We start from the raw sequence: 25,509 nt of genomic DNA on the forward strand, positions 1-25,509 counted from the left end.
AAGCAACCAAAACTTTTATTTTCAATATACATGGTACATCCATATTTGAAAAGCAACCAAAAGACGTTGAGCTATTCTAGTAAATTCTTTTGTAGAAGCCAACCATTAATTCTGTATACAGGATCAAAAGGAACATTATTTTTAACATGGTTTGATTGGTGATTCATTTTACCTTATTCCAGCTTATCGTGGTTTTCTTTCTTCTCTTTTATAACGAACAGAGAATTTTAATTATATTACATTTTAAAATTTGTATCATCTATTTCTTTTTTATATATAGTGTTTCCCTTGTAAACAAAGCCATTGTGGATTATTATTTTGTGGAATTGAATGTTGAGAAACATTTTGAAGCATTGAGGCATTTTTTGTTAATGGAAGATGGAGAATTTGCTCAATCACTCAGCAATTTGCTTTTTGAAAAGGTATTGAATTATATCTATTTGCCCAGAAAATAGCCATTTCATGAGTGTGTTTCCAATGAAGATCAAGAGCAAACAGCCAGTCTTGGAACTGTGCATTATAGGAAACTCTGGCATAAGATTTTCTGGTAATAAACAGCATGCTTAACTTCTGCTTACATCCTGCCCAGTGAATTCTCAGCCTCTAATATGCTATTTTCTCATTCAAGCTTGGATCAGGACAGACACCTGGTGAACTTCTGAATCCATTAGTCCTCAATTCCATCTTGAATAAGGCACTTCAGTACAGTCTTCATGGAGACAGTCACTTGGCTTCTAACCTCTCTTTTGCACTGAAATATCTCCCAGACATGTTCAAACCCAATGCTCCTGATGCCCTCAACTGCTTAGACTTACGATACAAGGTGAGATGCCCATGGAAATTTTCGACTTATATTCTATAGCAGGGGTCCCCAACCTGATCCAATGGGTCACAGCATGCCAGAAAGTGGACCACAGAAACAAGTCAACCTCTATCTGCAGGATGCAGGCAGTATACCAACCCCCCCCCCCCCCCCCTTTATGGTCTGTGGAAAAGCTTTCTTCACGGAACCGGTCCCTAGTGCCCTGAAGCTAATGGGGTGTATGTGTTCTAGAACCATGATTGATTTATTAAAATAATTGATTCAGAATATTTCCTGATGCTATTTATAAATGCATATTTGTGTTGTTTTTATATTATTATTATTATAGTAGATCCTTGGAACAAACTTCCAACAGACGTGGTTGGGAAATCCACAGTAACTGAATTTAAACATGCCTGGGATGAATATATATCCATCCTAAGATAAAATACAGGAAATAGTAAAAGGGCAGACTAGATGGACCAAGAGGTCTTTTTCTGCCGTCAGTCTTCTATGTTTCTATGTTTCTATTATTATTATTATTATTATTATTATTATTATTATTATTATTATTAATTAGATTTGTATGCCGCCCCTCTCCGCAGACTCGGGGCGGCTCACAGCAGTGATAAAAACAATATACAGTAACAAATCTAATATTAAAGTTTATGAAAGGCAAGGATGGTGGGGGCAGTCCTGATCCCTGCGGGGAGCTGGTTCCAGAGGTTCGGGGCCGCCACAGAGAAGGCTCTTCCCCTGGGTCCCGCCAGCCGACATTGTTTAATCGACGGGACCTGGAGAAGGCCAACTCTGTGGGACCTAACCAGCTGCTGGGATTCGTGCGGCAGAAGGCGGTCTCGCAGATATCCTGGTCCGGTGCAAAGTTTGCAAAATAAAGATTCATATGCAGTGAGAAATATTTCCTTTTTCTTTTAGGTTGACTGGCCCTTAAATATTGTAATTACTGAAAAGTGTATGAATAAATATAACAAGATATTCTCGTTCCTGCTACAGCTGAAACATATGGTATGGACTCTTAAAGATGTCTGGTTCCACTTAAAGCGAACTGGTAAGACTGATTTGCTTCTCTCAAATATTTATTTTTTTCCATTGAAGTATTTTTACACATATTATTTTGATCATTTAATATGTTATTCAACATTGTTATATTTTAGCAGTAATTTATTGACCTTAAATTACATTGATCCTTTTTTTCTTTTAAATTTGGCTCCTAAAATATTTTCTCATTTTTAAATAAATAAATGTGTTTTCAGACCCTGTGATTAAATGTAATATTTGTTTTTCAGCGTTAGTAAAGCATGCATCGAATTCAGCCCAGTTTCGACAACTGCAGCTTTATAAGCACGAAATGCAGCATTTTGTTAAAGTTATTCAAGGTTATATTGCAAATCAGATTTTGCATGTCACTTGGTGTGAATTTGGAAATAAATTGTCTTCTGTGGGAAATTTGGAAGAAATTTACCGAACACATGCGGAATATCTCAACAAAGCAATCTTTCGGTAAGGAAGCTGTATAACTTGTCTGATTATGTTGATCAGTATTGTTCATATAAGTAAAAGGATGGATTAAACATAATGGATTTCCATTACACTGACTTGGTTTGGGTTTACTTCTACTATAATGTAGCAGAACAGATGCATTGTGCATTGATGGACCACGGAAAGCATTTCCTTGCATTGCATTGCAGGAATGAAGAGGATCTTATACAGTACTTCAACTAGCAGAAATAATTTCTTTAAGATTGTTAAAAAGCCAGTTTGTGTATGTTCTGAGGAGCAATCTGGACTGTAGCCACCCTAGTACAGAATCACTTGCGGCTTCTCTTGTGTTTATAAATTTATACTTTCTTTGAATCCTAGAGGCTGTTAGATGATTGATCGATTACAATAATTTATATCCGTTTAGGATAATAGGTCTCCCAAAATGGTTTAAAGTAAATTATACATAAAAATCAAACAAATATAGTTAGGATCCTTTGGACAAGTGGTTTCTTTCCCCAATCCTCTTTGTAATTGGCTCCTTACTATAATGATGACTCTATGCGGAGCAGGGAAGAATCAAGATTCATGTCAACCCTTTAAGGCAGTTCAGGTTCACAGAATCCAGACAAGTTTGACTGCAACTATAGTTTATTAAGAAGGTTCATAGCAGAACGTCTGGAAATCATCCAGTCCATTTCTGGTTTCACAAAAGCAAAATTATTTTCCAGATGTTGAATATATTTACAAAATGTAAATCGGGGTATTAAGCTCACATTGTCATGTTGTCATGTGTCATATTGTGACTTCCCCCTTTGCTAAAATGGGAATGGGCGTGGCCAGCACGTGATACATCCAGGCACCAGGCCGCGAGTTTAACACCCTTGATGTAAATCAATTACACTTACTATTTTTAATTCGTTAAAAATTTGGGGGGTTTCATGAACGAAGGGTTAGTATCTAATGGAGTTAGTATACTTTTTTACATGATTCAATAATCAACACTCTGAATCAATTCAATCAGTTTTAATTCTTAATATGGTAAATGATAAATATATACAAAAGCTGGTTTTGGACTCTAATTTTTAAAAGTGAGAAAGGGTTCAAAGAGCAAGATGTTTAAAAAACAATGAACCAGTTTAAGTTTCTTTTTAATATTTTCTTTGTTTTCAGACCTAAACATGTTCTTATAACTGTGGATGTATAGTTTTAAAATCTATTACAAAGTTAGAGACATTACATTGCTGCCTGTCAGTTAATTTCACATTGGTATATGTTTAAAATATATCTTTGCTTTTTCTGTGACAGGGGATTATTGACGGAAAAGGCAGCCCCTGTGATGAATATAATTCACAGCATCTTTAGCCTCATTTTAAAGTTCCGTAGCCAATTAATCTCTCAGTCTTGGAATTTTGATAGCAGCAAACATGTGGCTGTTCACCCTAATTTTGGATTAATGCAGCAGTCCTATAACACATTCAAATATTACTCTCATTTTCTGTTCAACGGTAAGACTTGTCATGTAATTTTCCTGTAATGTTAATCTGAAAATCAAAATGAAACTCAAGCACAACATCATTGACTTAATGCTTTTAAAGATCACATTACATTTGAAATTAAGAATGTTTATCAGTTTTCTTAGAGCAAACCTTCAGGGAAATAATATATTCTGTATTATAAGGTGTAGAATAAAAACTCACTTGCACTTCATTTCATATTAAATTAGAGCATCATAGTATCAATATGGTGAAACCTCCATGAAGTCAGATGCAGCGTCAGCTGTGCTTCTGCAGTCTGCAGTGTCCTATCCACCTTATCTCCCTTGGTTGCACAAAACAGTTTGCATAAAGGCAGATGGCAGCAACGCTATCTCTCTTTCCAGAGTCCTCTTTGTAACTGGTTCCTTACTATAAACGTACAGCAGGTTCACCCTGCCTTCACCCTAAATGAAGGATCATCTCTTTTTTTGTATTTTTTCCTTCAGGCCTACTTTCACCTCCTAATTTTGAGCCTTATTTGCTTTCCTTTTTCATGCAGAATTTAAGTCCCACTGTTTACAACCGTTATAAGGAAAACCAATTGATTATTGCTATGTTTAGCAAAGTACTTGATAGCAGCCTCCTTTATGCATGCTATCTAAAACACTCTTAGTGGGGCAGCATTCCCTGCAATCATATGATATTGCTGGGGGAAATAATGAGGGTTTAGGATTTGATATGCATCATCCAATTGATGCTTATTATTGCAAGGATTCATTCCAGGGCCACTTTGTTTTTTCCAATGAGGACATTTGGAAGAGACCCAGTAACATTTTTCTTGCCATGTTTCTGTGTTCCTATGTTTCTATTGATAATTGACTTTTCTAAATTTCCCCCTTTCCTCCCTCTTTCCCTGCAGTCGTAACAAAGCTTATCAACAGAGGATACCAGTCTCACCTTGAAGATTTCTTACTAAGAATTAACTTCAACAACTATTACAAAGATAATTGACCCTTCACAATAGACCGAGTGCTCTGTGTATTATAAGGAACCCAGGCCATTTGAAAGCCGCTGACCTCAGAAGCTTTGAAGAGTTTCCACTGAAAATAGTGACAGAGTAAAATGGTTCAATTGAAACAGCAAGATGCTCCATTTCCTCACATAGCATGGCACCGGTTCACACTGTCTATTAGATTTATTGGATTTATAAGCCTTTTCTTTTCATGGAAGCATGTTTCCCATGTTGGTGTGATATATCAAAGCATGCATAAATGTAAATTTGTTAATGTGTAAATTCTTCCTTTAGCATTGTAAAAGTTTCTCATGTAAATGTGTAATAAAGAGCAGAGCATAAATTTATTATTTTGTAATCAATATGCAGATGTTCAGAGCAAACCTCCCCCCCCACCTTACTGACAATTACCTCTTTGTAGATAAATGTAATATGTACATAATCTAGAATGTTTATTAATTATACTGTAATGGCCTATGATTATAGATGCTGTGAAGTTTCTTTTATAGATCTAATCATTTCCCAATATAGCTCTACACTCCTCATATTCCCCTGAGTGTCTTATTGTATCCTTCATTATTTTTTAATTAGCATCAAAGCACATCAGAAGGCATCCAGGGTCATTAGGATTTGGGCAAGCATATAAATTTTACTATTTTTTCTTTGCAATAGGAGGGAGAGAGGAAATGTGAAGGAAAGAAAGAACTTTGTGCTGGATGCGAAATTGTGTTATATTGAGGGGTGCTGGATGCGAAATTGTGTTGTATTGCTTTTAGTCCTTGACTAGTATATTACCAAAGCTTTTAAGTTTACTTTATTCTATTGCACTTTGCAGGCTCAAGTATGTAGGTTTTGTGTTGCATTCAGATTCTCTGCAAGATTACCTTGTGCTCTTACAGGACAGCTCTGAATGTATTAATGGGCACCAAGAAGGTGGAAATACCTGTTTAAGCAGTGTAAAGGTTCTTTGCTTTCCAAAGACAAATTCTGCCCTTTTCCAAAAATTCTTGCACTACTTGGGATGTGTTATTTCACTATAGTTTCTTTTTTAGTTTCAAGATCCAAGCAAAGCTATGAGATCCAGACAGGATTCTCACCAGGATATGTTGCTCATCAGACTTTGAAGCCATGGCAGTTGCCTAAAAGTCCTTTTATCTACTTTTAATAGCTACCAATCTCCAGACATAGCCTCTGGTTTCCTAGTTTGCTTTCATCTTATACTTTCACCTTTCATCCTATACTGTCATCTTAGCATTCACATCCTTGAAAAACCTAGAGATGCAACGTGTCATGGTTGCATCACCACCTTGAAAGCTTATAAGTAAACGTATGAATATATGAGGGAAGTGAATCTGGAATGCATTTCTGCCTAAATGCAGCTGCTTTCCCAAATTGTGGCTGGCAATTCCACCATTACTCCTTCACAAGCATATGTTTAAGTCAAAGACATTTCAGTTCCTGGGACAACACTAAAAATAAATATCTGGGATCAACTTATTATACAGCACCATCCAAAAACAAATTAGTTGCACAAAATTTCATTTCCTAATTTTCTTATTTAAAAAATGGACATTTGCTGTAAACATCATCAAATTCATTTATTTTCAATTAATATAGCTTATGGTGACAGATTGCAGATTTTATGTGCTATGATTAAAATCATAACTCATTTAAAATACTTAAGTCATGGTAACAACATTCACATGGTGTATTTTCATTGCCTTGCCAAAACCCCGGAAACCCAGAGCCAATAAAATTACTTAATTTTATTCACATCATTTGTCCTATTTTGTTTTATTTAAACACGTACCCAAAAGACCTGAAAACATAAGACCTTTTAATAGTATCCTGTTTCCCTCAAAATAAGACATCCCCTTATAAGGCCAATCGCTTATTTCAGGGTTCAAAAAAATATGAGAGTGTTTTATTTTCGGGGAAACACCATATAACTTAGTGACTTAGTAGTAGTAGTAGCAGCTATGCTGGCTGGAGAATTCTGGGACTTGAAGTCCACAAGTCTTAAAGTTGCCAAGTATGGGGACAAGAGATATACTATGACTTAAAAGTCTTAATATCTCAGTACAGGTGGTCCTTAATGTAAACTAGTTGGTTAATGACTATTCAAAGACATATCCACAAAAAGGAGACTTACAGCCTGGATCTGAAGTTCTGACTGTTGCCCCAACCTTGCTGTCATATGATCTCACATTTGAGCACTCAGAGTCACTTGACTGCATTTTATGGCGTTTCTGGATTTCAGCAAAACCATGCCTTAATGAACAATGGGCTTGCTTAGCAACAGCAGTATTTGGTGACCAACTGTAGTGTTTGCTTAATGACCGCAGCAGTGGAAAAGATTGTAAAGTCAGGTTGGTCTGTGATTGACCTGTTCTACACAACCATAATAGGTTCCATTCTAGTGGTAACTCAAGGACCACCTGTAGTCTAGATTTTTATTTTTCAAAATTTATTTACTAATTGTCAGCCATTGCCCCCGCCCGCTGAGACACGTACTTTTCAGCAACAGATGTTTTCATCCAGTTACTTTGTTGAATGATCTTTGTTGAAATATATGAAATACATGCTGAATGCTGTAGTCAAATGTAATCAAAATAATTATATTTAACTGGCAATAAACCCCAGATTGCAAAAAAGAGGAAAAATGGAAGACTCTCTTGAGGTAGCAAATTTGAAACACAAAAAATACACAGTCTATACAAAATGCAACATTGGAATGCGGAAGGCTTGTTCAAAATCAGTAATTTACGGTATACTGTATTTTTACCTACTGTAACTCTGAGGCTATATTTCTTAAGTTGGGGCTAGGGACCCTTTGCCACCCTTAAGGAGTAACAAAGCTAAATTCAGTTTGTTCATCTATAACAATAATAATAGAGTTGGAAGGGACCTTGGAGGTCTTCTAGTCCAACCCCCTGCTTAGGCAGGAAACCCTACTCTACTTCAGACAGATGGTTATCCAACATCTTAAAAACTTCCAGCGTTGGAACATTCACAATTTCTGGAGGCAGGCTGTTCCACTGATTAATTGTTCTAACTGCCAGGAAATTTATCCTTAGTTCTAAGTTACTTTTCTCCTTGTTTAGTTTCTATCCATTACTTCTTGTTCTACCCTCAGGTGCTTTGGAGAATAGGTTAACTCCTTTCTGGCAACCCCTGAGATATTGGAACACTGCTATTCAATGCTCATCTATTCAACAAATAATTGGTGCCATTAATTTAGAAAATCTATTTTGGATGAGTAAAGTGTTAAATATTCCTCATTCAGTGAACTGCATGCACCCAGAAAGCAGAATACAGTCTTGAACCAAAAAGAAAAACATAATTTGCAGTACAATTCCTAATTCACAAAGAAGTGGAGACAGTGACTCAGGTTTCTGAATGTACCTATATAGATTACCATATTTTTCAGAGTATAAGACGCACCTTAGTTTTGAGGGAGGAAAACAATGAAAAAAGGCCTCTGCTTCCTAGCAATTTGTCAAACAGCAAACAGCACAGTTGATATACACTATTTGCTATGTATTTCTGTGCATGTGTGCCTGATCCATAGAAACAACAGATAATTGGAAAAATGTACATTATGGCAGTATATTAATGCCAGAAAGTTTTCTTAAATGTAATCACTAACTCCTCCCAATTATTTAAATAGATCTACTCCAAACATGACTAAGTCAGAATTTAATTCCACTGCTTTATCTTAATACTAAATAGGACACTATTACATTTCAGACTATACAGTGGTACCTCGGTACTCGAACGCTTTGGTTCTCGTACATTTCAGATAACGAACAAAATTTTTGGCAAAAATTTGCTTCGGTATCTGAACAAAAATTCGGATACCGAACAGCCACAGAAAATTTTGTTCACTATCAGAAATGTTACCGCCGGGGGCTGCTGCAATCCCAGCAGCTTCAGGGGGCTGAGGAGCTCTATAAGAGCTCCAAGTTGCAGGAAGGGTGGGGGCTGCTGCAATCCCGGCAGCTTCAGGGGGCTCCTTTCCTCAATGCTTCGTACCTGTAAGCAGCTGCAAAAACTTTCTCCTTCCGGCTTCCCTTCGAGGAGCAACAGCGCCGGGAACGTCACGTGATGAAGGGAAGCTGTTGGAGCCATCTGAGCAGTTGCCGCCGCTCCAGCAGCTTCCCTTCATCACGTGACGTTCCCGGCGCTGTTGCTCCTCGAAGGGAAACCGGAAGGAGAAAGTTTTTGCAGCTGCTTACAGGTACGAAGCATTGAGGAAAGGAGCCCCCCAAAGCTACCAGGATTGCAGTAGCCCCCACCCTTCCTGCAGCTTGGAGTACTGAATTTATTTATCCCATAGGAAATAAAGAAAATAGATTTAATTGGTTCCCAGCGAGTTAACGGGCTGGGAACCAATTAAATCCATTTCCATTATTTCCTATGGGATAAATTCAGTACTCGACCAAATCGGTTCTCGACCACACTTCTGGAACGAATTGTGGTCGAGTATTCCCTCCCAGCAATCTGCCTCCTTGCAGCTTTAGTTTCACTTTCATTTTAGCATGTGGGTCTGCCTGCAGCCTCAAATCAATGGAGGGTCAAGAAGCTGATAATCAATTGCTTGGCTTAACAGATTCTGTGCTTTGCTGCAAGGAGTTAAATTGCTGGGAGGCAGAGGCCAAAGGGTGGGAATAGCCGGGGCTACATTCAGTGTATAAGATGCATCCACGTTTTTACCCTCTTTTGGGGGTAAAAAGCTGTGTCTTATACTCCAAAAAATACGGTATCTTCAACTCCTTGTAAAGTAGTTGTTGAAAATATTTGTCTGAATTTTATCTATTTGGTTTTTTACAGTGTACAGTTTTACTATTTCCCTAAAGCCCAGTGATAATATATTCATGATCAAGCCACAGAGGTTCACAATAAATGAACAATCTGCTTAAATCAAACGCATCTTCAAAATAAAAGCAACTCGCTTTCCAGTGAAAGAATCATAATATCCCTGCATAGCTAAAAATTAATAATATAGCTCTGAAGTACTAATAATTCATTTTCAGACAAAAATACATCCAGCATCTGGGTTTACATTTTTGTCTTCAAAAACAGAGGTTTCATTTGGATGTTCACCAGCTAGTATGCATAAAAATATATAGTGTTCCCTCGATTTTCGCGGTCTCGATCTTCGCGAAACGCTACACCACGGTTTTTCAAAAAATATTAATTAAAAAATACACGGTTTTTTTGCTATACCACGTTTTTTCCCACCCGATGACGTCATACCAAGAGTCACTTCTCTGTCTCTTTCCTGTCATTCTCTTCCTCCCTCTCATCTCTTTCTTTCCTTCTCTCTCTTTCTCTATCTCTCCCCCTCTTGCTCTCGAACGGCGAGCGAGCGGCGGGTGGCCGGGCGAAGGGCAGGCGAGCGGCGAGCGGCGGGCGGGCGAACGGACAAGCGGCGAGCGGGCAAACGGACGAGCGGCGAGCGGGTGAACGGACAAGCGGCGAGCAGCGGGAGGGCGAACGGACGAGCGGCGAGCGGCAGGCGGGAGGGCGAACGGACGAGCGGCGAGATGTTTATTTTATTTATTTAGATACTGTAGATGTTTATCTAATATTAGTTGCACTTTCGTCGCTCCCCGGCTCCACCATCTGCGCATGCGCGGCCATGGAAAAAAGGGCGCGCATGCGCAGATGGTGTTTTTACTTCCGCACCACTATACCGCAGAAAATCGATTATCGCGAGAGGTCTTGGAACGTAACCCCCGCGATAATCGAGGGATCACTGTAATAGCATTTCCTGCTCAAGAAAAACTTCAACCTACCAATTTACCTGGCATATGATATTAAGTGGGTGCCTGGAGAATTGATTGTCACATCTGATGAAATAAACGTGGCTCTGGTGAGACAGGAAAACACCCAAATGATCTGTTCAGACTTAATAGCACTTCCACAGCACCTTGCTACTCTTTCTACTCCTAAGAGCTTTGCAGCCTCTTTGTGGAAAATTTTAGCAAGGCACGAAGATCATGTCACACACAGCTCAGATGCCCAAAGTGGAGGCTTGCTGCTATATGGAATTTTTTCCTGGGTTCCTGAACTGCAGGTAGCAACAGCAGAAGCAGCTGCCGTCACACTTTCTCCTTCTTCAGATACCTCCAGGAAGCATTCTGAATCTTAAAATGGCCTTTCTAGGAGTTTCAAGACTCTTCTCACCTGTAGAGAAAGGAAAGGAGAGCAAGAGGGTGAGACACAGGACTGTTCTTAATAGTGTCCTTTGGATCTGGAGCCTCCCACTCTACTCCTGCACATCTCCCAAGAATTTGATTGGTTTTATTCCTTTTTGTGTGAAATCTAGAATGGTTTTTCTTGACCCTGGACTTGAGTGATAGGGATTAGTGGTTGTTCAATTTTATTATTGCTTGGTTTTTAACTACTGATGCGTCATCCAGAATTCCTGCGATGAGATGGGTGGGCAAAAAACAATACAGTGGTGCCTCGGTTCTCAACCACAATTTGTTCCAGAAGTGTGGTCGAGAACCGATTTGGTCGAGTAAAGAATTTATCTATCCCATAGGAAATAATGGAAATGGATTTAATTGGTTCCCAGCCCCTGTTAACTCGCTGGGAACCAATTAAATGTATTTTCTTTATTTCCTATGGGATAAATAAATTCGGTACTCCAAGCTGCAGGAAGGTTGGGGGCGGCTGCAATCCCCGCAGCTTTGGGGGGCTCCTTTCCTCAATGCTTCATATTATTACCTGTAAGCAGCTGCAAAAACTTTCTCCTTCCCGTCGGCAGCAACGGCGGTGGCTTCCCTTCGAGGAGCAACAGCGCCGGGAATGTCACGTGTTGAAGGGAAGCCGCAGGAGCCATCTCAGCAGTTGCCGCCGCTCCATAAGTTTCCCTTCATCGTGTGACGTTCCCGGCGCTGTTTCTCCTCGAAGGGAAACCGCCGCTGTTGCCGCCGCCGGGATGGAGAAAGTTTTTGCAGCTGCTTACAGGTAGTAAGAGGCAGCAATGAGGAAAGGAGCCCCCCAAAGCTGTCGGGATTGCAACAGCCCCCACCCTTCCTGCAGCTTGGAGCTCTTATAGAGCTCCTCATCCCCCTAAAGCTGCTGAGATTGCAGCAGTCCCCGGCGGTAACATTTCAGATAATGAACAAAATTTTCTGTGGCTGTTCGGTATCCCAATTTTTGTTCAGATACCGAAGCAAATTTTTGCCCAAAATTTTGTTCGTTATCCGAAATGTACGAGAACCAAAGCGTTCGAGTACTGAGGTACCATCGTATATAAATATGGGAAATGTTTACCTCTAGAAAGTCACCATTTTCTGCTGCTTCAATAGCCTTTTGAGCAATGTACAGTGATCCCTCGATTTTCGCGATCTCAATCTTCGTGAAACGCTATATCGCGATTTTTCCACCCGGTGACGTCACTCCTTTCCTTTCTCATCTTTCTTTCTCTCTCTCTTTCTCTATCTTGCTTCTTCCTCTCTCACACTCTCTTCCTCCCTCTCTCATCTCTTTCTTTCCTTCTCTCTCTTTCTCTATCTCTCCCCCTCTTGCTCTCGAGCGGCAAGCGAGCAGCCGGGCGGGCGGGTGAACGGGCAAGCGGCAAGCGAGCAGCCGGGCGGGCGGGCGAACGGGCAAGCGGCAAGCGATCAGCCGGGCGGGTGGGCGAACGGGCAAGCGGCAAGCGATCTTGGGGTTTCCCCTTTGCCTGGGCGGCGGGAAGACCCAGGGAAGGTTCCTTCGGCCGCCCAGCAGCTGATCTGCTCCGCAGCGCGGCAGCAGCGAGGAGCCAAAGATGGGGTTTCCCCTTTGCCTGGGCAACGGGGAAACCCCATCTTCGGCCCCTCGCTGCTGCCGCGCTGCGGAGCAGATTAGCTGCTGGGCGGCCGAAGGAACCTTCCCTGGGTGCCGCCCGCCGCCCACGCAAACTCCACCATCTGCGCATGTGCGGCCATGAAAAAAAGGGCACGCATGTGCAGATGGTGTTTTTACTTCCGCAACCCTACATCGCGATAAATCGATTATCGCGAGGGGTCTTGGAACGGAACCCTCGCGATACTCGAGGGATCACTGTAGTTCCTCAATATATATTTTGGATTGCTGGCATTCATAATTTTCAGACGCTCATCATGCCATGTATCAGTATTGCTAATGTGCTCCATTTCTTTTTCCAGCCTAACTCTGAAAGCAGAATAAAAGCGTTTGATCAGTAGAGTTTGTTAAATATCTGAAATGAGTCATTTAAAAAGATAAATATCATAGTGCTTAGCTAAGTATATAATATTAACAAATGAAAAACTAGAAGTTAAGTAATAGCATTAGACACAAACATTCATCTGCAGTTCACAGATTGAATTGTTATCATGCGATTTATAAATATATCTCAACAAAAAGAACAAAAGACACTAAAACGAAGAAAATTTAAATAACCTCACCTGTAATTCTGCAACCAATTTTTCCAGGTTTTTTTATTTCTATTGAGTAAATCGGAGGCTGTTAATTGCTGCAGTTTGGAGAACTGTTCTATTCGTTCCAATTCCTTATTAATGTTAGACTTTGTTCCAATTAAGGCAAAGAGTTGTGGGTTAGACTGTGCTAACATCAGCATCATGGAGAGTTGTCTAGAAAAAAAATCCACTTGTCAATTCCATATAGTAAAGCATCATACTTGTCAAGAGTTATTTCTTATCCTTCTAAAGCAGTGTTTCTCAGACTTAATGACTAAGGTATGTGAACTTAAATCCCAGAATTCCCCAGGCATGTTGTCTGAGGAAATCTGGAAATTGAAGTCTATAGGTATTAAAGTTTGAAAAATGCTGTTTTAAAGGAATGTTTAAAACTGAGTAGGCTTAGCTTTTCATATATCATCTGTGCTTTCACCTCTATAACATAACAGGCTGTGTCATTTCAGGCTTTCCCCCCAAAGATTCTTAAAATACTGCCTGTATTTTAAGGATCTTTGGAATCACAAAACAGGTTTTGCTTGCTATCTTCCTTGTATTGATTACAGGTGAAACTCGAAAAATTAGAATATCGTGCAAAAGTTCATTTATTTCAGTAATGCAACTTAAAAGGTGAAACGTAATATATGAGATTTATTACATGCAAGCCAAGATAGTTCAAGCCGTGATTTGTCATAATTGTGATGATTATGGGGTACAGCTAATGAAAAACCCCTATTGAAAGGTTTGATATTGTTCTATGTACAATCCTTGTTTTATTGATCGCATGTAACATTCTAATTTTCTGAAATGATGGATTTGCGGTTTTCATGAGTTTACACTTTTAAAAGTGAAGAACAATTACAATTGGGGGGGGGGGGAAGGTCATATATAGCCAGAAAAATCCTGCTGAACACATCAAAAAGGTCAGAACCATCAGTTTTCAACAACTTCCGAAATATCACTGGAAAAGAGCTGCATGGATCTCTGGAAAGATACTGTTATGGAGGGCACCTCTGAATTAGTTGTCTAATTCATCATTTTGTTTTCCATTCTCTATTGGTCTTTCACTTACAGCGATTTCTTAATCCTGACATGGAGATCTTGTGGCAGAGCTACTTCACCACATCCACTGCACATGCTTACGAAAGGACATGTTTCATTATAAATTTGTAATCTTATAATATTTTATAATTTATAATATCATAAATGTGTAATTCTTAGCTTCAAGAATCTTTGGAGTTAAATGGTATGTTGAGCCTTATGAATTAAAATGAGCAGATACTGTGGTTTACTTACTAACCACTCATCTTATATTAAGCAAAATACATCCGGAACCGCCTTCTACCGCACAAATCCCAGCGGCCGATAAGGTCCCACAGAGTTGGCCTTCTCCGGGTCCCGTCGACCAAACAATGTTGTTTGGCAGGCCCCAGGGGAAGAGCCTTCTCTGTGGCGGCCCCAGCCCTCTGGAATTAACTCCCCCCAGAGATTAGAACGGCCCCCACCCTCCTTGTCTTTCGCAAATTACTCAAGACCCACCTTTATCGCCAGGCATGGGGGAACTGAAACACCTCCCCCAGGCTTTTATATTTTATGTTTGGTATGTATGTGTTGTATGGTTTTAAATTGTTGGGGTTTTAGATATGTTTTATTTTAATATTAGATTTGTCTCACTGTTATATTGTTTTTGTATTACTGTTGTGAGCCGCCCCGAGTCTTCGGAGAGGGGCGGCATACAAATCTAATAAATAATAAAAATAAAAATCCCTTTCCTGTGGATACTATTGCATGCATTAAAGAGAAAATCTGGTATTCATCCTGCCTTACTCCACTGCAGTGTTTCCCAGCCTTGATAACATTTAACATGTATTGACATCATGGCTGGGGAATTCTGGAAGTTGAAGTCCATACCTGTTCAAGGCTTAGAAATACTGGTCCATTATTTTCATAAAATCATAGAGTTGGAAGGGACTTTGGAAATGTTTTAGTCCAATCCCCTGTCTAAGGCATGAGATCATGACAAAACCCCCAGTTTAAAAGGTTTTTTGTTAATATCTGAGATATTTCATTATCAAGTAAAGAACACATTTCTTCATTCACCAGTTGTTCTCTTTCTATTAATGAAAAAAAAATGCTCTTTCTTAGCTGTAACGTAGGTTTTTAAGGATTTTACTGGAACCTAAATATTGGTCTCATTTTTAGCCCAAACTGTAATTTGGAGGTCCCTGAACGGCTTTCCTCCTGCTATGACCGCCTTCAGCACTATAACCTGATGGAAAGATGCATTTCGGTCTCTGCCAGAGAAGGAACTGAGAGTGAAATCATGCTGATTCACAGGTATGCTCCTAGGGCAATGTCAGCCACTGTTGGAGAAATAATGAGGAATAAATTCAGTATACAGTGATGCCTTGTCTTACAAACGCCTCGTCATACAAACTTTTCGAGATACAAACCTGGGATTTAAGATTTTTTTGCCTCTTCTTACAAACTATTTTCACCTTACAAACCCACCGCCGCCGCTGGGATGCCCCACCTCTGGGCTTCAGTTGCCAGGGAAGCGCACATTTTTCTGCTGCTGGGATTCCCCTGAGGCTCCCCTCCATGGGAAACCCCACCTCCGGACTTCCGTGTTTTTGTGAATCCCAGCAGCGCAAAAATGGGTGCTTCGCTGGCAATGGAAGTCCGGAGGTGGGGTTTCCCAGCGAGGGGAGCCTCAGTGAAATCGCAGCATCGCAAAAACACGGAAGTTTGGAGGTGGGGTTTCCCATGGAGGGGAGCCTCAGGGGAATCCCAGCAGCACAAAAACAGGCGCTGGCAAAAGGGGTGAATTTTGGGCTTGCACGCATTAATCGCTTTTCCATTGATTCCTATGGGAAACATTGTTTCGTCTTACAAACTTTTCACCTTAAGAACCTCGTCCCAGAACCAATTAAGTTTGTAAGACAAGGTATCACTGTATGTTTCTTTTTCACTTAACATTTACGGTAATTGTTTTTATAAAGTCCAAGTTAAGTCTTAGCACCCTAAAAGAGAAATTGTTATTTGCACCGATAAATAACCCAAAAATTCAACATGAAAACCTGGTGACAAAATAGCCGATGTTCCAGAACTATTTCTACTGGGAATAAAATATCACAATAGAAAATAAGAAACAGGACTGCCACACATGGTCCAATGTTTTTATAAAGTTTTGTTTATGTTTGTTTATGTATGTTTATAATGAAATAAAGCTTTTTGTATTAAAAAAAATAGCCGAAGTTAAAGGATACCATTTCAGCACCTATGGTGTGTCTATGCAGGTAGTCCTTCGAATACTACCATTATGCAGACTGCCCAGTTTCCAGCCCTTTTTGCTGCGGTCTTTAAACAAACCAATGGTTCACTATATGAATGGTTTTGTCAAAGAACATAAGAGCTGGTTGCTCACATGGCCATGATACGCTGCAAACAACTATAAATGCAGCCATGTTGCCAGGCATCCCACATTTGGTCACATGACTCCAGAGGGACCAGCCATCAGAACATTGAATTCAGATTATAGGATCACTTTGAATGTAAACTACCCTTCCCCAAAGAGAAAAATATATGATGAAAATTAGGGAGAGGGGTTTTTTTTCCAGTCCACACCTCTGAAAGATATTTAGTTAACTGAATGGGAAAAAGATAAAATGATAAATAGGTTATTGGCTGAAATGTTGCCTATAAAAACATTGCAAAGAGTTTTGTAGTATTTCTATTGAAGCTCCAGTTTCTCCTTGAAAAACACATCTTTGCAAGAGTGAATAACTTATTTCTTTCTCTCTCTGCATATTTATTGCTGGAAAGCCATATCACAATTGATTCAAACTTTGAATATGGTTTATTGTATCAAAACATAAATACATTTGTCCTTTCAGTTATGTTTTTTGATCCCAGCACAACTAACTAGAGGTAATAATCAGTGATCAACATGATTTTCTCAAAGAATGTAAGCAGATAACTCATTTGCATTAGTAATTAGATAGTTATCAAAAGCTAGTAGTACAGTATTTTTAATTTTGGGGAAATTTCCGGGGATGGAATAGATTGCAGGGTAAGAATCAGGCCAAAAGAAGCAAAGAAAATATCAACCTATGGATAAGAAAGCTTTTAGACTTCAATGTAAAGGTTTTATACACTACTTCTACTGTGTGTTCTGTCGGGCTCTCTGGTAGACGCCTCCCAAAAATTCACAGGTACAAATTTCAGACACACACACGTTTGAGAATTCAAAACAATGTTCTTTATAATGAAAATTCACATAAACTAAGCCCTCTTTTGGTATAGCAAAAAGCACTCGTCTCCAAACAAACTGGTAATTTGTACAAGTCCCTTATCAGTTCTGTGATACTTAGCTTGCAGCTGTGAGGCAATTCACAGTCCTTCTTCTTTCACAAAGTGAAACACACTTTGCTCTGGTTTAGTTTCAAAGCGGGGGGAAATCAGCACACAAAGGGTCAAAGTCAGTAAAGCAGTCATGAAACACCACGATCAGATAATCCTCCACAATGGCCAAACCCACAGGCTGTTATTTCTAGCAGCCTCACTAATTACCACAGCTCCACCCAATCACAGGTGGCCTCATTTTCTTTGATAATAATCTCTCAGTTGTTGTTGCCTATGCATCGCTCTCCGCATGTGTGGCTGTATCATTAACTCTTGTTCTGAATCCAAGGAGGAGCTAGATAATTGATCTCCTTCTGAGCTGTCTACCACACTCTCCTCCTCCCTTTCACTCATGTCTTCTTGGTCAGAGGAGCCTTCATCAGCAGATTCCACCGGGGGCAAAACAGGCCTGCAGCATGTGGATGTCTCCCCCACATCCACAGTCCTTGGGGCAGGAGCTGGGCCAGAGCTAACCACAACACTGTGTATACTTCATAAAACTCTCCTAGCACATACACAAAGAGATTTTCTTTATCTCTTGTTTCTCTTAAACTTGTAGGGTTTCATGTTGCGCTGAACTGAGCCACAGTAAGGAATGAAGTAACAGTAAGAGATGTTCTTTTGGATTACTAAGTTCAATGCATCCTAGATGTCTCAGTGCTTTTTCTTAGAAGGCAACTGAACTTTCTTGTTTTTTTCTTTTGAAGACATTTTGCTTCTCATTCAAGAAGCTTCTTCAGTTCTGATAGGATAGTGGAGAATGGAAGGATTTATATTTCTTGCAGACAGCAGGTAATCTGCATTCATTTATGGGTTGTTGAAGCATTTGGAGGTTTATCTGTGTCCTCAGGGTTTTCCCAACACAGATGAGCTGATGAAGCTTCTTGGATGAGAAGTGAAACATCTTAAAAGAAAAAACAATGTCCAGTTGCCTCCTGAAAAAGCACCTTTGGGACAACCATGACCTGGATGATTGAGAATCTCTACAGACTAATGCATCCAAGACTTAGTGTTCTAAACTTAAAAAAAAAATCCATCCCAAAGAAATGGGATTGTCATTTCCTGAGAAATGGTCCCAATATAGTTGTGGCTTAGAGGCAAAATCAGCAATCAGCCCAGTTTATATACCGTATTTTTGGAGTACAAGACGCTCCTTTTTCCTCCCTAAATTTGGGTGTGTCATATACACTGAATGTAGCTTTTTCCCCAGCCCTAACTAGCTGCTAACCATTTCCCCAGCTCTTACCTTGCAAGCGTTCATTGTTTCTCTCTGTGAAGAATGTTTTCCAAGTCTTTTCAGGGTTTTTCATTGCTCTAACTTGCTCTAAATAAATTTATTTTTAACCCTAACCAGATGCTAATGATGTTCCCAGGTCTTATCGGCTTGCAAGCTCTTTCATTGTTACTCTCTATGAACTGGGATTTTTAAAACCCTAACCATAGTATAAAATAATGTGCTGGCTAAGGACGCTAGCCAGTGGAACAGTTTCCCTATTTCCCTCCTAAGGTGCGTTTTATGCTCCATTGCGTCCTATACCCGAAAATATGGCACGTATTGGTTTGGCATCTTTCCACAGATCTCAATTGGCTTGCTATAGATAGCTGTCCTGGTCACTCGATCTGCAACCATATTCCTGATTAGCAGAGTAAAAGAGGCAGCAGCATTTGATGCTTGCTCACACCCTATGTAATGTCTATGTGTGACACCATATTTCTTTTTCTTTTCCAGTATGGATTATGTGGAAATTGTGAAGAGCACTGAGAAAATGGAAAAAGAAGAGCTCCAAAAAGTCTCTGCTGACTATGATGTTGTTTATTTTCATCCAGTATGGAGCCTAATCAAGATTTCTTCCTAGATATAATATTCCTTAGTTATAAACCTTTTCCCCAAAGAGTTGAAAATTAAAACATTTTGTTCTTAACATGAATATTTCTAAAGGATCTAGGAACATTTTGGAGGAGACGTAGAGTCTTTGATGACATGGTTGCAGCAGTCATTTTGACTTTTTAGCTTTCCTATGCAAGGCTTAAAAGGGATCTATTGCTTTTGCTATCACCACTAAACCCTTTTCTGATTTAAAGATTCCCCCCCTTCTATTTTTCTCTCTCCAAAATTATGCAACTGGGGTAAGATGCTGAACACTACAATTAATGTTTGCAGAAGGAACCAAATTTAGCCATTGTTAAATAACTTAAAATGGGTTTCCAATGTCCACCCTTAACTTTAAAATGTTTCTACAGGCTCTCAGCTCTTACTTTGCCTGGAACTAAATATTCCACATAAAGAACTGATAGATAAATTAGTGAAGATTGGTCTTAATCCCTGGATAGTTCAATGGATTTGCAGCTGGCTGAAGCGTAGACATCAGAGACTTATTGTTAATGGCGAGTATTCTGAGCAGAGACAGGTTACAAGCGGTGTGCCACAAGGGTCTGTTCTGGGTCCTATTCTTTTTAATATGTTTGTGAGTGACATAGGGGAAGGTTTGGTAGGGAAGGTTTGCCTATTTGCCAATGACTCTAAAATGTGCAATAGGGTTGATATTCCTGGAGGCGTCTGCAATGGAAACTGCAGTTTAATGTTTCCAAATGTAAAATAATGCACTTGGGGAAAAGGAATCCTCAATCTGAGTATTGTATTGGCAGTTCTGTGTTAGCAAAAACTTCAGAAGAGAAGGATTTAGGGGTAGTGATTTCTGACAGTCTCAAAATGGGTGAACAGTGCAGTCAGGCGGTAGGGAAAGCAAGTAGGATGCTTGGCTGCATAGCTAGAGGTATAACAAGCAGGAAGAGGGAGTTTATGATCTCGCTATATAGAGTGCTGGTGAGACCACATTTGGAATACAGTGGTACCTCGAGATACGAGTTTAATTCGTTCCGGACCTGGGCTCTTAAGTCGAGCAGCTCTTATCTCGAACGACTTTTCCCCATAGGAATTAATGTAAATAATTTTAATTGGTTCCAGCCCTCAAAAAACTCACAAAGTTAGTCTAAATTATGCAGAAAGACATGTTTTTAATGAAGAAATGTACATGTACATATAAATGAATAATGAAGTTTCTTTCACTTGTAAACTTTCTTAAACTTTTAAATTTACATATGTTCAACTTCTCTGCCACCCAATCCTGTAGGACAGAGGTCCCCAACCCTTTTTGCACCAGGGACCGGCTTTAAGCGATCAAGAGAGGAATGGGTGAATGAATGGACGGAGGGTGGGAAGGAAGGAAGGAAAGAGGGAAGGGACAGGAACAGAGGAAGGAAGCAAGGAAACTTATGAAAGGGGAGAGTAAGAGAGGAATGAGTGAAGGGAGGGAGGGAGGGAAGAAGGTGGGAAGGAGAAAGAAAAGAAGAAATAGAGGAAGGGAAGGTAAAAGAGAGAAAGAAAAAGAGCAAGAAAGAAAGCTGCAAGCCCCCCCCCCCAAGCCCCCCAGGCCGGCTGCAACCTTTTAAAACACGCGCGCCGCTTCGCAGCTGTCTCCTGAAGCCGAACGCGGAAGTTAGCGTTTGGCTTCAGGAGACAGCTCCTTGGCGCTTGTATCTCGAATTTGGGCTTGTAAGTAGAACAAAAATATCTCTCCCCTCCCAGATCTTATCTCGAGTTGCTCTTAAGTAGAGCAGCTCTTATGTCGGGGTTCCACTGTACTGTGTTCAGTTCTGGAGACCTCACCTACAAAAATATATTGACAAAATTGAACGGGTCCAAAGACGGGCTACAAGAATGGTGGAAGGTCTTAAGCATAAAACGTATCAGGAAAGACTTAATGAACTCAATCTGTATAGTCTGGAGGACAGAAGGAAAAGGGGGGACATGATTGAGACATTTAAATATGTTAAAGGGTTAAATAAGGTCCAGGAGGGAAGTGTTTTTAATAGGAAAGTGAACACAAGAACAAGGGGACACAATCTGAAGTTAGTTGGGGAAAAGATCAAAAGCAACATGAGAAAATATTATTTTACTGAAAGAGTAGTAGATCCTTGGAACAAACTTCCAGCAGACATGGTAGATAAATCCACAGTAACTGAATTTAAACATGCCTGGGATAAACATATATCCATCCTAAGATAAAATACAGGAAATAGTATAAGGGCAGACTAGATGGACCATGAGGTCTTTTTCTGCCATCAGTCTTCTATGTTTCTATGTTTCATAAACTTATCCCTCTGAACAGGTGGAGCTTTTCTTATGGCCAAGATTCCATACTTCCTCCAGACCTATCCTTCTACCCATCTCCCCAAATTCCTACTTTCTTAGTTCAATTCCTTGCAATGTAAATTGAGAGGAGGTGACTGCTGAGTGATTCTTTGAATCAGGGGTCTCCAACCTTGGCAACTTTTAAGACTTACGGACTTTAACTCCCAGAATTCCTTAGCCAGCAAAGGATGAGTAATTCTGGGAGTTGAAGTCCTAAAGTTGCCAAGGTTGGAAACTCCTGTTTTGAATTACAGTTCTAATACCCAATGCTTGAATGAGGGGAAATTCAGTGTTGCAGAGTACCAACCTGTTCCCATCTCTCCAGTCTTCCTTCATTCTTCTCAGAAACTGCAGTAGAGTCTTGGAATCATGAACTTCTTCTGTTCTTCAGACAACATATCATTGTGCCAAACTGGCTGTGGGAGCAACGCTACAATTGGTAGATGCTGTGATGTTGGGAAAGGCCCGTAATGGTTTGACTCTAATAAGGTAACCAAATCGAGATGTTTTCCAAGTAAATGTTCTTTGGTACAGTTTATAGTTAACTGATTCAATCATACTTGGTTGCAGGCCTCCAGGTCATCACAGTGAAAGAAATGAAGCAAATGGATTTTGTATCTTCAATAATGTTGCTATTGCAGCAAAATATGCTCAAAGAAATTATGGCTTGCAAAGGTGGAGTATAGCAATTTAAAATCACAAATTCAAGGAGGTCTTACTGAAGAGTCCAGACACAGGCTAAGTAAAGACGGTTCCTTTATTCAGCTCTTAAAAGGAGAAGTGACAATCAGCGGAACACGTATGCTCTACCTGGGGAGAAACCGCTCTTTTTATACATTTGCGGCTCCCGCCAAAAGAGAGCAGCCCGCGTCTGAGCCAATCAGGAGCGACTTCCTGTTTCCAGCTCAGACAGCGTTTTCAAAAGGAACAAACTATTTACAAGGATACAACCCCCCTCCCTCCTTAGTCAGAATACATCACTCAAGAAAGCCACGTGATGAAGTCCTCCAATCTGCTCGGTCTTCGCAGGGCTCGCTCCGACCTGCGCAGTTCATTTGAGTCCTCGCTTCCAACGGTGGAGGTCGGTTCGCCTGTACTTCCCCAGTGCGTCTGGGGCCTAGTTTGGGCTCCGGCCCGCTGAGTCGACTGGGCAGGCACAACACCGACCTCTGAGGGTGAAGACGGCTCGGCGTCGCTGGAGGACCCTTCCTGACTGGATAAGTCCATTTGAATGTCCATTAATGCGGGTTGCGCGTTACAGTCTATTAGAGTGGGAGAGTCTGTTTTAGCCGTTTGTTCAGGGGAGGTTTCAATGCGCTTTCGTACATGGTCAATGTGTTTTAGGGGCAGTTTGTTGTACAATTATTCCCTTCATCCAATTCAAACCCCCATCAAAATTCTTTGCAAAAACACTTTGACCCAAATACAATTGTCTTTCAGGGTTCACATACATAGGATTATGAGTACAAAACCTTGGGTGTAACCTATCCAGTGGGGACCTAAGTTTCCTTCCCATTAGTATTTCAGCAGGGCTTATGTGTGTGTGTGAATTTGGTGTAATATGTTGTGTTAACAAAAATTGGTCCAGATGCTGTTGTACATCTCCAGGGCCTGACCTGCGCAATGCCTCTTTTGCCACCCGAACGTATCGTTCTGCCAAACCATTAGCCCAGGGCGAGTAAGGCGAAATGAGAGCATGTCTGACCCCCAAGTTATCTAAAAATAATTCAAATTGCCTGGCTATCAATTGGGGTCCATTGTCTGACACTAAGATGTCAGGACAGCCATGGGTGGCAAACAAATGGCGCAGAACCTTAATTGTGGCACTCGTGGTTATATTATTCATTGCAATGATTTCCACCCACTTGGAAAATGCATCTACCACTATTAAAAAATATTGTGACCCCACTGGCCCTGCAAAATCAATATGGACCCTGGACCAAGGCCCTGCAGGTTGTTCCCACTCTGCTGGAGTTGTTTTGGGGGGGTTAGGCCGAGACTCTTGGCATGGATCACACTTGGCTACCCACTTTTCAATATCAGTATCCAGACCTGGCCACCATAAGTGCCCCCTAGCTAGGCCCTTCATCCTGACAATACCAGGATGGCCCACATGTAACATTGTGAGTACTTTGGTCTTTAGACTCTCAGGAATGATTACCCGATCACCCCACAACAGGCAACCTTTAACATATGACAATTCCAATCTTTTGGTTTTAAAATCACTTAAATCAGATTCTACAGAGTCATTCTGCCACCCCTTAAGTACACAGTTTACCACCTTTTTCAAAATTGGGTCTTGCTGCGTGTTTGCAGCCACCTCCCTTGTTGTTGTTAGTGGGTTATCTTCGAGCTCTATCATTAAAACATCAGCAGATGGGGCAGGGTCCTCTACTAACTCTGCCATTGGGCACCTACTGAGACCATCTGCGTGGTTGATGGTTTTACCCCCTTTGTGAATGAGCTCGTACTGGTATCCTGAGAGGAACAAGGCCCACCTGATTAATCTTGGAGACATAAATGGGGGAGTTGGTTTGTTGGGGGCTAAGAGGCCTAGTAAAGGCTTGTGGTCGGTAACCAATTCAAAACTCCTGCCAAAGAGATAATTATGAAACTTCTTCACCCCGGCCACTAACGCTGGAGCCTCCTTATCTAGTTGGCTGTAATTTCTCTCCGTATTGGTCATTGTCCTTGAAAAGAAAGCAATTGGGGCTTCTGTATTATTTGGCAACACATGTGCCAAGACCCCTCCCACGCCATATGGGGACGCATCGCACGTAAGCCTGACGGGTAGTAAAGTGCTATACTGGACTACTACACTTGCGGAAGTTAATAACTGCTTTATTTGTAAGAACGCTTCGTGCTCAGTTCTCCCCCATGTCCAAAGCGTTCCTTTCTGAAGTAGCCGGTGTAGAGGCTCTGCTGCTGTTGCCTTCTGTTTTAAAAAGACAGAGTAAAAGTTTAGAAGGCCTAAGAATGCCTGCAATTCTGTTCTATTCTGTGGCTCTGGGGCTTCCCTGATGGCTTTTAATTTTTCAGTAGTGTTGTGTATGCCTTCCCCATCGATTCTATATCCTAAGAATTTTACACTGTTGGTTCCCCACACACATTTGTCAGGTTTGATTCTTAACCCTTTATCTTGTAGTCTATGTAATACTTCTCTTATTCTTCTGTTGAGTTGAGATTGGTTTTCTCCTGAAATTAAAATGTCATCAAAATAGGGAATGGTCCCTTTAATTCCTGACAACAAGCATTCCATTATGCTTTGAAAAATCCCGGGAGCTATGCTTACCCCAAATTGTAATCTGGTACATTTAAATGCACCCCTGTGGGTGACAATTGTCTGTGCGAGTGCTGTTGGTTCATCGACAGGAAGTTGCTGGTAAACTTGGGCTAAATCGATTTTTGCGAACACTTTCCCTTCCCCCAGGGAGTGAAGGAGCTGTTGTACCACTGGAATGAGGTAAGGGTGATGTTGGAGGGCTTTGTTGAGCGTAGACTTATAGTCAGCGCAAACCCTCAAAGAGCCATCCGGTTTAAGAGGCGTAACTATGGGTGTTTCCCATGGTCCCTGCTCTACAGGAACTAAAATGCCCTGGCTTATGAGCTTATCTAGCTGTAGGTCAAGCTTGGGAAGGAGCGGGAGGGGTACCCTGCGAGGTTTGAGCCGGACAGGAGGGACCTTG

The 25,509-nt window shown here is 40.7% G+C and overlaps 1 protein-coding gene across 1 annotated transcript in view; it reads left to right on the forward strand.

The window, feature by feature from the left end:
* LOC139168965 (gamma-tubulin complex component 6-like) overlaps window positions 1-5,339 on the forward strand; it is a 31,474-nt gene extending 26,135 nt beyond the window's left edge. Inside the window, 6 exon segments of the mRNA XM_070754749.1 lie at window positions 281-422; window positions 629-823; window positions 1,739-1,871; window positions 2,110-2,323; window positions 3,611-3,810; window positions 4,700-5,339. Coding sequence (XP_070610850.1) covers window positions 281-422; window positions 629-823; window positions 1,739-1,871; window positions 2,110-2,323; window positions 3,611-3,810; window positions 4,700-4,791 — 976 coding nt within the window. The 3' untranslated portion in view covers window positions 4,792-5,339.
* The last annotated feature ends 20,170 nt before the right edge of the window (window positions 5,340-25,509 follow it).

This window comes from Erythrolamprus reginae, chromosome 6 (assembly GCF_031021105.1).
Source record: "Erythrolamprus reginae isolate rEryReg1 chromosome 6, rEryReg1.hap1, whole genome shotgun sequence".
Taxonomy (NCBI): Eukaryota; Metazoa; Chordata; class Lepidosauria; order Squamata; family Dipsadidae; genus Erythrolamprus; species Erythrolamprus reginae.